The 14,182-nt window shown below is 41.0% G+C and overlaps 1 protein-coding gene across 6 annotated transcripts in view; it reads left to right on the forward strand.

Moving 5' to 3' along the window:
• Window positions 1-14,182, forward strand: part of LYRM4 (LYR motif containing 4) — a 184,149-nt gene that overhangs the window by 50,257 nt on the left and 119,710 nt on the right. For 5 of the 6 annotated variants that reach the window (XR_005786119.1, XR_005786120.1, XM_040460428.1 and 2 more), the window contains exon 2: window positions 8,030-8,150. Coding sequence is in view for 4 of the 6 variants with exons in the window: in XM_040460428.1 (XP_040316362.1) it covers window positions 8,030-8,150 (121 nt within the window). In the remaining 2 variants the exon portion in view is untranslated. Of the gene's footprint in view, window positions 1-6,056; window positions 6,214-8,029; window positions 8,151-14,182 lie in introns of all 6 variants that reach the window. The other variant, XM_040460429.1, reaches the window with a different exon arrangement.

Below are 14,182 nucleotides of genomic sequence, written 5' to 3' on the forward strand. Positions count from 1 at the left end.
CCAGCAGGATGCAAAGGCCCTTTGTTTGTTTTTTTTTATAAAAAATAAAACTGCTGATGTGATAGCAGAAAATCCCACCTTGTTTAAATTTGCATTTCTCTTATTATGACTGAGGTGGAACATTCATGTATCTCTGTCCATTTATCTCTCTAAATTTAGTCACTCTTTGTGCTCTCTTGTGAATTATTGTTTCTGGCCTCTTATTTATTTACTGTGGTCCTAATGTCTTTCCACTCGATTTATATGTGCTATTTATGTGCTAAGGATATTAATCTTTTGTCATATTTGTTTCTAACTGGGTTAGCTCTTTAAGGACGAGTAGGAGTTAGCCAAGAAATCAGGCTGGAGGAGGACACTCCTTGTACAGAGAAATGCCAGGCTAGGGTTGGTGGTCCATGCTAGAAATGGTGCTTGATGGAATGTGAGAGATGAGCAGGGCTATACTGTCCCTGCGTTTGACCCTTATCCTGAAGATCATGAAATGCCATTAGGGGATTTTTAACAGGGAAGTATATAGTAGGTTTTGTTTACAGCTGCCCAAAAACTAAGAAGCTTTGGTCTCCAAAGTAGGTTTTCTAATAGTAACTTCACCTCCTCTCTCCACAACCCTTCTTATTGGTCACTGTCCTTTTGAAAACAACTAATCTCAATTATTTCACATATTCTTTCTGCTTGTATCAATAGCTCTTTTCCTCATAATGTTCTCAGCTCCTTGTCTTTTCATAAGACATGCTTGGCACTTGAACTATTTGTAGGACCACCTGAAGCAGCATTGAGAGATCAGATGATCTTTTTAAGCTTTGTGATGCCAGAGACAATTTTTTTAATGCCTTTTCCAATGAATAACACCTTGGCTTACACCAAGTGCTTATCACAATTTGGGTGGAGTTTATCAACCTCTGGAAGAGGCATGGCCTGGAGTTGAAAATCACAGACTGTAGTCAACTGGGTTCAGAACCCAAGTCTGCCACTTACTGGACATGTCATCATGGCCTAAATGTTCTGAATCTCTCTGAGCTGTGCTTTGTGAACATTACATGAGATCATGTGTATCTAGTACTTAGCATAGTGCCCTGTGCATGGTACTTGGTGCCATCAATCACAGATAATATTTTGTTCTCCCTTTGGGCCCTCAAAACAACAAATGACTGTGGAAACAGCCTTTTTCTTTGTGGTTTTGAAAACAGAAATCTGAGGATATACTTACCTATGTTCCATTCTCCTACTATAAAACTACTATAAAAACTATAAAGTTTTTTCTTTATCCTTCTTTTGTTTTTGAGAGAGAGAGACCATGTGCATGCACCAGCAAGCTAGCAGAGGGGCAGAGAGAGAGAGGGGGAGAGAGAGAGAGAGAGAGAGAGAGCGAGAGAGAGCCCAAGTAGGCTCCACACCCAGTGCAGACCCCAACACAGGGCTCAATCCCATGACCATGAGATCATGACCTGAGCTGAAATCAAGAGTCTGACATTCAACCAACTGAGCCCTGCCACGCCCCTCTTTATCCTTTCTTAAACTATTTTTTCTCTGACCTTGGAGTTCACGGTTTTATAAGTAAACATCTTAGCATTGTACTCTGGTTGTTAAATCTCAATGAGTCTCCTCAATTTTTCATAATCACTCCTTGCACATTTTCTTCCATTATAACTTTAATTATCTACCCAGTTCAGTTTGTTCATGCTTATTATTCATAGGTTAATACCTTTGCCCTGTTCCAAAGCTTAATTTTTTCATACGTATTTCTCATTTTTCATAATTTTTCTACTTTAGATTTGATTTTCCAGTTTGTCCTCCACCCTGGTTTCTATAATACAGCATTAATTTCTACTTCACCCATGTATATAATTATCCTCTAATATTGCAGTCTTTTGTTGGTGGTATCTTTTTGCTTTTGTTTCTCTTAAAATTGGGCACATGTGATATAACTCCTATACTATTTATCTTTTCAATTTTCTTTAAAGTCAACCTAGTGAGAAATAATTTACCTACAATAAAATGCATCTATTTTAAGTGTACAATTTCAATGTTTTGACAAATGGATGGTCTTATGAAAACAGCACCCCAATCAAGATAAGAACTATTCCATTGCCCTCCAAAACTCTCCTTAGCCCTCTGTGTTCACTTTCCAAGAATTCCAGTTCCTCTTTCATCTCATTTTAATAGATTTCCTATATAGTCTCTGACTCCAAAACCATATTGATCTCCCCTGTAGCCCCAGCACCTCATAGAGCATTTACATAATAGCCGTTCAGTACATAATTTCTTCAGTGAACTCTCAGTGCAGATTTTGTAACCACTGCTTCTCATCTTTATGCTGCAAACCCTCTCATTCTGTTTCCTTTTCAGTTTCCTATTCTTTGTTATGTTTTCCTTATTGATTATTGGTCTTTTTCCCAAAGACCTTTAGAAGGGCAGAGAGAGAGAGAGAGAGAGAGAGAGAGAGAGAGAGAGAATCCCAAGCAGGCTATGCCCTGTCAGCAAAGAACCTGAGATGAGGCTCGAATTCATGAACTGTGTGATCATGACCTGAGCCAAAATCAAAAGCCAGATGCTTTACCAACTGAGCCACCTAGCACCCCACAAGATCTTTGTAATGTTGCCTATGATATTTTGAGAAGTTTTATTTATTCTCTAAATATTTATTGAGTACAATTTCTGAGCCAAGCACTTTAGATCCAGTGGTAAACAAAAAAAGACAAAACACCCTATTGTGTGGGGCTTATATTCTAGTAGGAACTTGGACTCCTAAGAAGGAAGCTTTTTGATCTGTCCCTCACCCTGTTATCCACCCTGAGTACTTATGACCTTCAAATGACCCTTGAGCTTTCTCTCTGTTGGTGGTAGTATCCATTTTATTGATCAACACATGTGCCATAGTTATCCCAAGTCTACTGCATTAGTGTGAGAGATAAGAGCCTGAACTAAGATGAGGTCTGAGGGTTTGGAGAAGTGGAAGGTGATTCAGAAGAGATGTAAAAGGTGTGTTTGCTTGAATATAAGAAATTAAGGAAAAGGAGGGAATTTAGGATGAATCTCCAAATATCTGGCTGAGGTAGTTAGCTATATAAAGATGCACCTACCTACAAAGGAAATACTGGCCACTGGGGTCAGGAAAGAAAGAGGGAGGTGACTTCAGTATTGAAAGTGCTCAGTGGAAAAAGCTGTAGTGGGTATAGTGGGTATCTTTTGATGGTAAATCCAAAGGCAATTGGTTTATATGGATTTGGGACTCAGAAAGGAGGCATGGGTGAACAAAAGACCTGGTAGCCAATGGTATGAATGTGATCATGAGACCTTAGGCAACACATTCAATTATTGGAGGAGATTTTATCATAATAAAAGAGGTCCAGGGCCACCTGTGTGGCTCATTTGATTAAGCATCTCTTGATTTTGGCTCAGGTCATTATCTCAGGGTCATGAGATCGAGACCCACATTGGGCTCCGCGCTGGGCATGGAGCCTGCTTGGGATTCTGTCTCTCTCCCTTTTCTCCCTCCTCTCCCTCTGCCCCTCTCCCCCCACCCTCACTGCCCCTGTCTCTCTCAAATAAACATTTAAAAATAAATAAATAGCATTTTAAAAAAGAAAAAGAAAAGAGGTCCAATACATGCCCTAGAGAATGTAACATAGAAGAGGCAGCCGAATAAGATGAGCTCACAAAGGAGCCTCAGAAGAAATAACTAGTAGATCTAGAGAGCAAGACAAGAAACCAACCAGCTGTGGAACTTTTCCATCAGTAAAGCAAATGTAGATAACTCAGTAATAAGATTGCAAACACTGTCACCTATCTCATTATGAAAATCATCGACTTTAAACGATTTTATTTTTGTTAAAATTTATGATCATTTTGTAAGTCACCTAGAACTGGAGGCCTATGTGTACACTGAGTGCCATTTAGATATTAAGTCTTGATGAATCTTGAGACTTGATATCAAGAAGTCAGCAGATAACAGTGTCATGGAGGCATACAACATGCCTCTGTTAGGTAGCTTAACACTAGGTACCTTAACGTAGGTACCTAATGTTAACATTAGGTAACTTGGCCTCAAAACTGTGTCAGGGGTGAACCAATGACCCGTAAGCAGCAGTAGGATCCAAGAACACACTGGCACTTTCCTCTCAGTCCCATGGAATCTGGAGGCATGGCAAAATTTAAGCAGCTTTCTCCTAATGGCTGTAAAGGAAGATCTTCAGGGGCAAGGCACATTTGAGTTAAGGCCAGTTGATGGAGGACATGTCCCTCCAAGCAGTTGAAGGAGTTTGCCCCAGAGAGGCTACAAGAAGGGTCAAGTTGTTTTGTTACTGGGATACTTGACTTGGGGTTGGGGAAAGAAGGAAAAAGCAGCTGATGTTTTTACAGGATGGATAAGCAGAGAAACCAGCATGGGGGGCTTGGCGGGGGTGGGTTATGAAAGATGGTGCAAATGAGGGATATTCTATCAGCTTATTTCCCAATCACACATTTTGGATGCTACAACCAGTGTGAGCCTCCAGGTGCCATGATTATTATGGCCTGCATTTAGCTGACAGTGGTTCTGGAAGGGGAGAAAGTAAACCAAAACCTTGGGAACTACATACAGAACTTTCATTACTGCCGGCTGTTTATTTTGTGACTGGGAAATTACAATGCATGGAAGACCCTCACAAAGGAGTTTGATCCTTGCGATGGAGAGCTTGAAGGGCTGCTGGGAAACCAAAGAGCAAAAGCTGGGGTAGAAAAGGAAAGCCAAATGGAAATCTCCTTCACAAAGAAGCCCTAAGGAACTCTGCCAAGCTTCAGGAGGGTAGAGGTAGAATGGTGACTATATGAGCAGCAAAGCCTTACTGTTTCCACGGATGTGGTCTGCCTTCTCGTGGTTGATAGCTCTTGCTGTTCTGTTGCCTTTTATGTGTTAATTTTTCATGCCTTATTTCAAACAGCATCTGACTCCCATTAGGATGATCCTAAGGCAAGGCATTGTGTAGCAGCTGGCTGCCATTTTCACAGCAGCGTCTGCACATCTTTCTTTGAAATGTTCTTGCTCAGTGATGTGATTGAGAGGCCAATAGCCAGAACGTGTTCAAGGATAAATGGTTTACCTTAATAGTGGTAGAAAAAAATGCAAAGGATAAAAACCAGGCAGGGACAGAAATGAAATAATTGATGGTTGGTTAGCCCTCTCCTATGAAATTTGAAGATTCAGGCAGATTTGTGATTACCTTCAAAAAGTTGTGATCATTGGAAATAATTCATAAAACTGAAAAATTGCTCATGAAGTAATAGTCATGTTACTTGCATGGTTCCAAGCCTGTGCAATGTCTTCTGTTAGGGCAGACGAAGACAGTGGAGGAAGAGGAAGAACAGGAAAGAAGAGGGAACCATGTATACGTTAAAGGTGCATTCAGATTTTGAACAACTTTTGATTGCTTTAGACACACTTAATTCAAACTCTAGAACTTTATTCCATTAAGTGTGGACTCTGGGGATTTGGGGAGACAACAAGAATGCACAGCAGAATATGTAGAAGACCAGATCATGAGCCCAATTGATACAATTGTAGAGTGCCATAAGTTATTTTCTGATTTCTTTAAACTTAAGAAGAACTTCAGACTTTCCATTCCAGGCCATACTCCTTTTTTGCTAGCTATTGTGAGCTAGTCACTAGCTTTTAGAAAAATGAATTTAGTAATGACTACTCTTGCCCAGTACATTTTTTCCGAAAAGCCCATGAAGCATCCTGAGTGAAGAATTAAAACAATGGATGACTCCCTGGGGTAAATTCCTGTTCTAAAACCAGTTCTACATATAGAACAGAATATTAGAATTAAATTGTGGTGTCCACTCGGGTCCCATCACCACAACAAGGAAACTGTTTTGAAGAGTGTATGGGTGTGAGGATGATCAGTGATGTTGTGTTGTGTTAATAACCATCATGCTGTGCAAGACAGTGCGCGAGAAATTGCTTTTAGCTTACCTCTGTACTATCTAAAATTTTGTTAGATTAGCAGCTACACAGGAGGAGAATATCTAACATAGTCTAGTAGTAAAAATCCTTTCCTGTGCCTTTGCAAGTGAAGGAGACCTTCATTACGTAGTGACTGCTAGTTCAGGGATTCCATTTCCATTGTTGCCCCAAGATGGATCCTGAGCACCCAGGAGGGTCTCTGCAAATATTCCAGCTGGTCTGCAAAGGTCTCAGATGAAAGTCTCCCCAGTGGCTTACCTCCTAAAAATGTAAGTTCCTAAACTGTCTGCTTTTTGCCTTTACAATTCTTTTTTTTTTTTAAGTTTATTTATTTTGAGGGGAGGAAGGGCAGAGACAGAGGGAGAGAGAAAATACCTAGCAGGCTCTGCACTGTCAGCTCAAAGCCCAATGCAGGGCTTGAAATCACAATCCTAGGATCATGACCTGAGCTAAAATCAAGAGTCAGATGCTCAATCAACTGAGCCATCCAGGTGCCCCTTGCCTTTACGATTCTTAACGTTACAAGATTTCATTTTACTTTTTTTAAAACCTGATATTTGCATTCTTAATTTAAAATGTCTTTTTATTTTAGAAAAGTTGATCTAAAACCAAATTAGTCTTCTCTAAAACAAGTTTTCCCAGTAAATTATATCCATCTCCCAAAGCACTAAGAAATATTTCCCTTCTCTCATTTCTTTGCCTCTATGTGCAGATGTTACTAATAGTTTCACATGGATTCTTCAGCTGGTGTTTAAAGTTAAAAGCAAAGCCATCTGATACCATTAAAAGGCTAGAGAAAATGGTATCTGATGTGCCTGACTTGGACTCTTTCTCTTTAGTCTCTTGTCTTCAGGCTGTTGTAGATGAGACAGACATGGGTTAAGGCCGTTACTATCTGCATGTGGGGTACATCAGGTTAAGGACTCTTCATTATCCAGACCATTCTGCCTTCTGTACACACACCTTGGTATGACTCTGAGGATGCAGGATGAAAGTGAGCTTGTGACGTGAGGAGAGCAGAAGACTAATGCATTAAGGTATTAAGAAGAATTTTCGGGGTGCCTGGGTGGCTCAGTCAGTTAACCATCCAACTCTTCATTTCAGCTCAGGTCATGATCCCAAGGTCGTAGGATCGATCCCCCACATCAGTCTCCATCATGACACTGGGGAGCCCACTTGGGATTTTCTCTCTCTCTCTCCCTCTCTCTCTGTCCGTCCCCCTGCGCTAAATAAATAAATAAATAAATAAATAAATAAATAAATAAACTTTTAAAAAAAAGAAGAGCTTTCAGTTTTTGGGTCTTCCTATGTACCCATCTCTGTGCCAAATTCCAGACATAAATTATTTAAGCTGAATCCTCCCAGCAGCCCTGAGAAATAGGTGGTACTATGCCCATTTGACAGATGAGGAACACAGGCTTATGTTAAGCTTGTGTGATTTGAAAGCCGTGCTTTTGAACTGCCGTCCTGTGCTGCATGTAATTTATATTGAAGGGGAGAGGGTGTTTGTGTGTGCATGTATATGCATATCTATGCACTTTAAAGATGGAGGAAAGCATTTTGGTGTCCTCTCCACCCTCAACTGTGGTAGGTTCCCAATGTGGATCCTTATATGTTATGTTCCATGAAAGGAACAAACAGCTAAAACAGGGGACAAGATTAGAAAGCTGACCCAACCAAGTTAAGCATAGGTCATAACTGTCTCGGTGCATGAATGTGTAGTGCATCATTTCACCTCTTTTAATTCTTGCTTTGTCTCTGTGCATTAAAGTTTCAATTATCCACGTTAACGGAGAGAATGCAGACATGAATAACTAAAGACCCAGTAATCTAAGGAGCAGTTCCGTAGCAGTTTGCCATTTATATGTGATTTGTTTGCGCTAGATTTATTTCCCTAATCTGTTTGTTTAGTCATCCCAGAATAGTAATAGATGGGTCTGTCCCAAGAGCAAAGATATAAGTGGATTATCCACAGGGGAATACAGACAGTTAATTCATCAGGAAGAGCTTTTGATTTTATTTGAAAGCATAGCTTCAGACCGCTGACACCTTTTCTTTTTTTTTTTTTCCCCTGAATTCATTTAGAACTTATGCTGTCAGGAGGATAAGAGATGCCTTCAGAGAAAATAAGAATGTAAAGGATCCTGTAGAAATTCAAACCTTAGTGAATAAAGCCAAAAGAGACCTTGAGATAATTCGTCGACAGGTAAGATGGTTCAATGATGTCCTGTCTTTCATTAAGTGCTGTAAGCTTTGACATCTCCTTCCTAATTGGACATCACTGCTTTCGGTGTTTATGATTTATACCACAGGGCCATGAAACTCTGTTCTTTTTACTCATATAGACACAGAAAGATGACCTATCACATTACTGAACTCAAGGAGAACCTAAAGGAAAATATCAGCTTTCCAAAATTTCCAGGGGACGCATCCTTCTGGGAAGCTGCGTTCTCATAGCTCACTCAAGGTTGATCCTTTAAACATGGGAAACGTTTTAAAAATTTTGTCTCTTTGTAAGATATATTTACACATTTATGCGTTGACATATGTCAAAGAACATAAATATATTCTGCTTTTGCTTGTATTTTAAAATCGTAATTCAAGGTGATGTTGCCCTTTTCTTGAAGACACCATCCTGGTGAGTCGTTGCCACATGGAAGGTGTATCTGCAGGTGCAAATGGTGTAAAGCACAGCTGCTTAGCTAGTGAGCCCATAACAGACCCTGGAAGGTGTTTTTGTCTTCATCGTGTAGAGGTGCCAGGGATCACACTGATTTGTGCTTGCTTTTCTCCTTCTCATGAGGTGGAGTGGGGCATCTGTAGCAGCATGGTCTCCTGGGTAGTGTCATTTGTCCCTCTTCCTGCAAAATTAATTAAAGAGCCAAAGGCCAAGCAGCCTGCTATCAGTTGGTTTTCTCACTCTCTAAAAAAATCATCCTTTTCACTATTTTTCTTTGATTTAACAATAATCACACCATTAGCTCCATTTCTGCTTCTGTTCATCTGTCTTACTTGCAGTAAATTTGTTTATAAAGTATGGAAGGGAAACCCCTTATCATTTCCCTAGGTTCTGCGTAGTGTTATGGAAAGGGCTTGTTTTGTTTTATTTTGTTTTGTTTATTTAAATCCAAGTTAGTTAACATGTAGTGTAATAATGATTTCAGAAGTAGAATTTAGTGATTCATCACTAACATGTAACACCCAGTGCTCATCCCAACAAGTGCCCTCCTTCATGCCCATTGCCCATTTAGCCCATCCCCCACTCATCACCCCACCAGCAACCCTCTGTTTTCTGTATTTAAGAGTCTCTGGTGGTTTGTCTCCCCCTCTCTTTTTATCTTACTTTTCCTTCCCCTCCCCCGTGTTCATCTGTTTTGTTTCTTAAATTCCACATGAGTGAAATGATACTTGTCTTTCTGTGACTAATTTTGCGTAGCATAATACCCTCCAGTTCCATCCACATTGTTGGAAATGGCAAGATTTCATTCTATTTCATTGCCGAGTAATATTCCAGTGTGTGTGTGTGTGTGTGTGTGTGTGTGTGTGTGTACGTGTACCACATTTTCTTTATCCATTCATCAGTCAATGGAGATTTGGGCTCTTTCCATAATGGTGGCTGTTGTCAATAGTGTTGCTATAAACACTGGGGTGCATGTGCCCCTTCAAATCAGTATTTTTGTATCCTTTGGATAAATACCTAGTAGTGCAATTGCTGGGTTATAGGGTAGTCCTGTTTTTAATTTTTTGAGGAACCTCTATTCTGTTGGAAAGGACTTGTTTAGCATCATCAGGAGGTACCACCTTGGCTGACAGCATGTCATATCACAATATATGACATACATATACACATCCCTAACCCTTCTTCATGCTTGGCTCTAAACAGAATTCAAAAAGAAAAAAAAGAAGAAGCTATAGTATGCACTGTAGTTTTCTTTTTATGTCACATTTGAAAGTCTTGCAGTCTGATGAAACAGTCCCTTCTAGAATAACCTTTCAGATCTGATAACCCTTCTTGAGTTCTACAGTTATCTAGCAACAGAATAACTTGGGCACATCTGGACAAGCCTAGGAAATGATCTTTAAGGAAGGGCACGAAAAGATAATAGGAGTCAGAAAAAGAAACTGATCTGCACATTTGCATGCACTCTGATAGTGGCAGGTAAAAGAGTTGTCATTTTGAAAACTCTAGGACAATGGCATTTCCTAGACATCAGTGGCTGAATTTTATGGGATCCTTTAGCACTGGAACTTGGAAAAGCAAGCAGCCTGAGTCCTTATTTCACATAAACTCAGAGAGATTCAATTCTTTGGCACTTTCTTATGTGGAAGTTGGCAAGCGTCTCCCAAACAGGCTGGCTTCATCTTTCTGTGTAAAGTTGCACAGAGTAGAAACTGCTTAGAAAAGGTGCCTGTAAGTACTCTGTGCCACTATTTCTTCTGTTATGTAATTGTCTGTGTCTTCTCCTGTTTTGAAATGCTAAAACCACCTTTCAAGAACAGAAAGACTAGACTAGCTCTCATCACACATCCATGCTCAAAACAGACTCCAACTCTGCAGTCATGGAACATGTGCTGGGGCCAGGGCGCCCTCCCTAGGACAGCCTGGCAAGTGCACCTTCCTTGACCTTGGGGGACTTGTGCTGCCTAAAATTATGTTATCCCTGAAGACTCTGCTCATGCTCAGAATGGTTCTGACAAATGAAAGCATTCCTATTCCATTAGAGAACTCATTAGCCATTTATAAGTCAACAACGTTTCTGTTCACTTCCCTGTCTTGTCAAGAGTATTCCTGAATCCAGGAATTTACCATGGTTAGCTTATGAGATGTTAATGTTACTGACTCCTCTAGCTACCTCGCTGAAAGCTGATATGAGTTGACCTTGGCCTAAAGGCCCAAAATAAAGCAGTGTCTGTATTTTCTTCACACCAGCTGCTATAATAGCCGTCTAGCTTGCCTCCCTGATTTCCCTCGCCTGAATGATCTATTCTCCACACACTGCCAGAGTGATCTTTTTTTAAAAGGAAAATTAGAGCAGGTTATACCCCTGCTCAAAACCCTCCAGAGGCTTCATAGCACCATGGCAATAAAATCTGAAGTGCTTAAGAAGTCCTCAAAGGCCCTCCATTGCCTACGTCTCCCTCACACTATTTCAGATACCATCTTGATGTCCCCAAAACACCCCCGGCTTGTTCCCGTTGCAGAGGCTTTGTACCTTCTGCCTGGAATACTCTCTCCCCAGACCTTCCCACTGCTCGATTCCCCTTTTCACTCAGATTTTTACTCCAATTTCACCTTCTCACAGAAGCCTGTCCTGACCACACTGTCTAAAATAACCTTCCTTCTGTCATTCTGTCCCTTATCCTGCTTTCGTTTTCCTTATGGCATCTATCAGTCCTGAAAATAACATTCCTTATTGCCTTGTCTGTTTTCTCCTCTTCTGTGAGGGTAGGGATCTCCCCTGTCATGGTCACCAATGCCTAATTGCAGGAACACAGGCTCTGGGTCCAGCCTGCCTGTGTTCAAGTCCCGACTCAGGCTACTAACTATGTGATCTTGAACCACATATTTAACCTCTTGGTGCCTAATGTAAAATTCAGATGAGAACAGGCTCAACTTCATGGGTATGGTGAGCATCAAATAATATATGTGAAGCCCTTGGGAACATACTGGCACATAGATTGTACTTTGTTATCAGGAGTATCTAGAAAAACTCTTAATAATCCTCTGTGGAGGGTGCCTGGGTGGCTCAGTCAGTTAAGCATCCAACTCTTGATTTCAACTCAGGTCATGGTTTCATGGTTCATGGGCTCGAGCCCGGCACTGTCAGTGCAGAGCCTGCTTGGGATCCTCTCTCTCTCTCTCTCTCTCTCTCTCTCTCTCTCTCTCTCTCTCTCCTTCTCCTATTCGTATACTCTCAAAATAAATAAATAAACTTTAAAAAAATAAAATAAAATAATAATCCTATGTGGACTAAAGGAATATGTGAAGAGTTTGGCCCCTGGGATCACACATCTCAGCCAAGGGGTCTATGCCACCAAAATCATGGTGTCTTGCTGGCTACCCAGAACCTTTCTTCAAAGAGAATGAACCATAAAGGGAAGATGGAAACCTAATGAGGCCCTTAACCTCTAATCTAATGAGACATAACTGATACGAGCGGTAATATGCTTCTATCAGGTCCCTCTTCCATTTGCATCCTTGGACCCAAAGACCATCCACCAGGATGCATATCCATCTAAGCATCATTTTTCCATGGATAAGAAAGCCCCTGGCCACCTTCCCAGCTGCTACATACACACATCCTTAAAGGCAGTGCTCAAAGCGGAACCCTCCATCCAACTTCTCTCCTCTCTCGACACTGTTTACCTCTTCCTGCTTTCCAGTCAGTCTTTACAGTGGATCTTGCTTTCTGCCAATCCTTCTTCATTCCCTCCAGTCAGCTGTGATGCTAACAATACAGCTGTACACATGACACGATTGTGAAGTTTTAAAGAAGTCTCTGAGCAAAGATTTTCTTCTGGCTTTTTTGGGTAGAGAACCAAGGTGCAGGCTGGATGCCTTAGAGCTTAGAGCAGACTCAGAAGTTGAAGGACATGAACTCCTAAGTCAGTAGAAACTGAAGGATAAAGATTAAGTCATTCCCCAGTTTTGTTCCCAGATATTTAAGGACATCAACCCAGCTTAGCATCTCCTCAGAGGTCTTTCTTCTTTTGTATCCTTAACGCTCAGAGATCCCGTCTCATTGTGGCAACCCTGGAGGGTGCTAGTTGGCATCAGTATTTCTCATTAGTCCTGCACACCACTCCTGAGGATTACTCTCATTTCAAGAAGTGGCATGGCAGATTGTTTTTCCTCCATTATGACCAAGTCAGACTCCTTTTGCTCCCTCTCCATAATTATGGCCCACTGAATAGAAACCTGACGTACACTTGTTCTTTCTTTGACATTCTTGGACCAACTGTCCCCTGAAAATTTTAATCTAGTCTATCAGTCCCCAATCTCTTTCCATAGACAAGCATCATCTCATATCCCATAACTATTAGAGGCATCCTTTTACCTTTCTTAAATTCCCATTATTTCCATATAAAATGGTCCTGTAAAGACAGATTGATCCTGGCAGCTTGTATGAGTATTTCCTCTCTGCTGAAAGCAGGTTCTGGACTAGCCCCCACTAACGCTAGCTTCCCTGTCTGCTTCCCAAGCAGGATCAAAAAGTTGGAGAGGCCTTCTGTGTATGTGCCAGATGGTGCCAAAAAGGATGCCCAAAAGATGGACTATATATGTGTAGGGTTGGGCAAAAAGGTCTCACACAATCTGGACAGCAAAGAAGTACCTAAGGACTTTCTACCTCAGAGGTTACAAAAGGCCCCTTAGATGTTGCATATCAGAAATAAGAACAAGAAGGTCATCTTGGTTCTTTTTTTCCATTTTGCTGTTCTGACGGTATTCCTTTTGATAAGGCACTGATTAGAATTAGCCCTCAGTTAATCATTCCCACTCATTATAGTTTGTCATGCCCCTTTGGATTTTGAACAACCAGAGCCTTATTTTGTATCACTGCTTCCATGCTCTACACCTTTGCTACTTGAGGTCACCCCTCTCCAGACCCGCAGCATTGCTACCACCAAGGGGCCCTCTTCCCCTGTGTAGTTCATAGAGATTTCTGGTCGTCATAGTGAAAGTATTTTCCAAACATTCTGAAATAGAGTTATCGCCTTTGTTATATACCCAGCTAAATAGCCACATGTCTGTGAGAGGAGACACGGAAGAAACAGCCGAGGGTGGGAAACTATAACTACAGCAAGGAGGCCAGACCAATCTTTGTATATATTGACAAAATTTCCTTGGATATGCAAATTAAGGTTGTGACTTTAGGAATTCTTAGCTACAGCCTAAATGTGTAGCAACTTTTTCTTGAAACCAGCTACTCAACATTCTCACTATTCATCAGAGTGCATCCCATGATGCATACCATGAAGACCAGGCTCTAGGTTCTCGGGTAGCAACACACCTACATAACAGAAGGGGTGTGTATGTGTGTGTGTGTGTGTTTGTGCGCATGCGTTTGTGATTGACTCTTTTCTTACACAGTTAACCAAGTAAAACCACAATCTCTAGGAAAGGAACAACTATTCCCTATTGAGAGGTTCCCAACCACCACCTTAACTAGGCTAGCAGATTTAGCACTAAATTTACATCCAAATGTTTGCTTCCCCTACCAGGGATGGTTGTACATG

The sequence above is a fragment of the Herpailurus yagouaroundi genome, unplaced genomic scaffold (assembly GCF_014898765.1).
Source record: "Herpailurus yagouaroundi ecotype Mexico unplaced genomic scaffold, PumYag 250, whole genome shotgun sequence".
Lineage (NCBI taxonomy): Eukaryota > Metazoa > Chordata > Mammalia > Carnivora > Felidae > Herpailurus > Herpailurus yagouaroundi.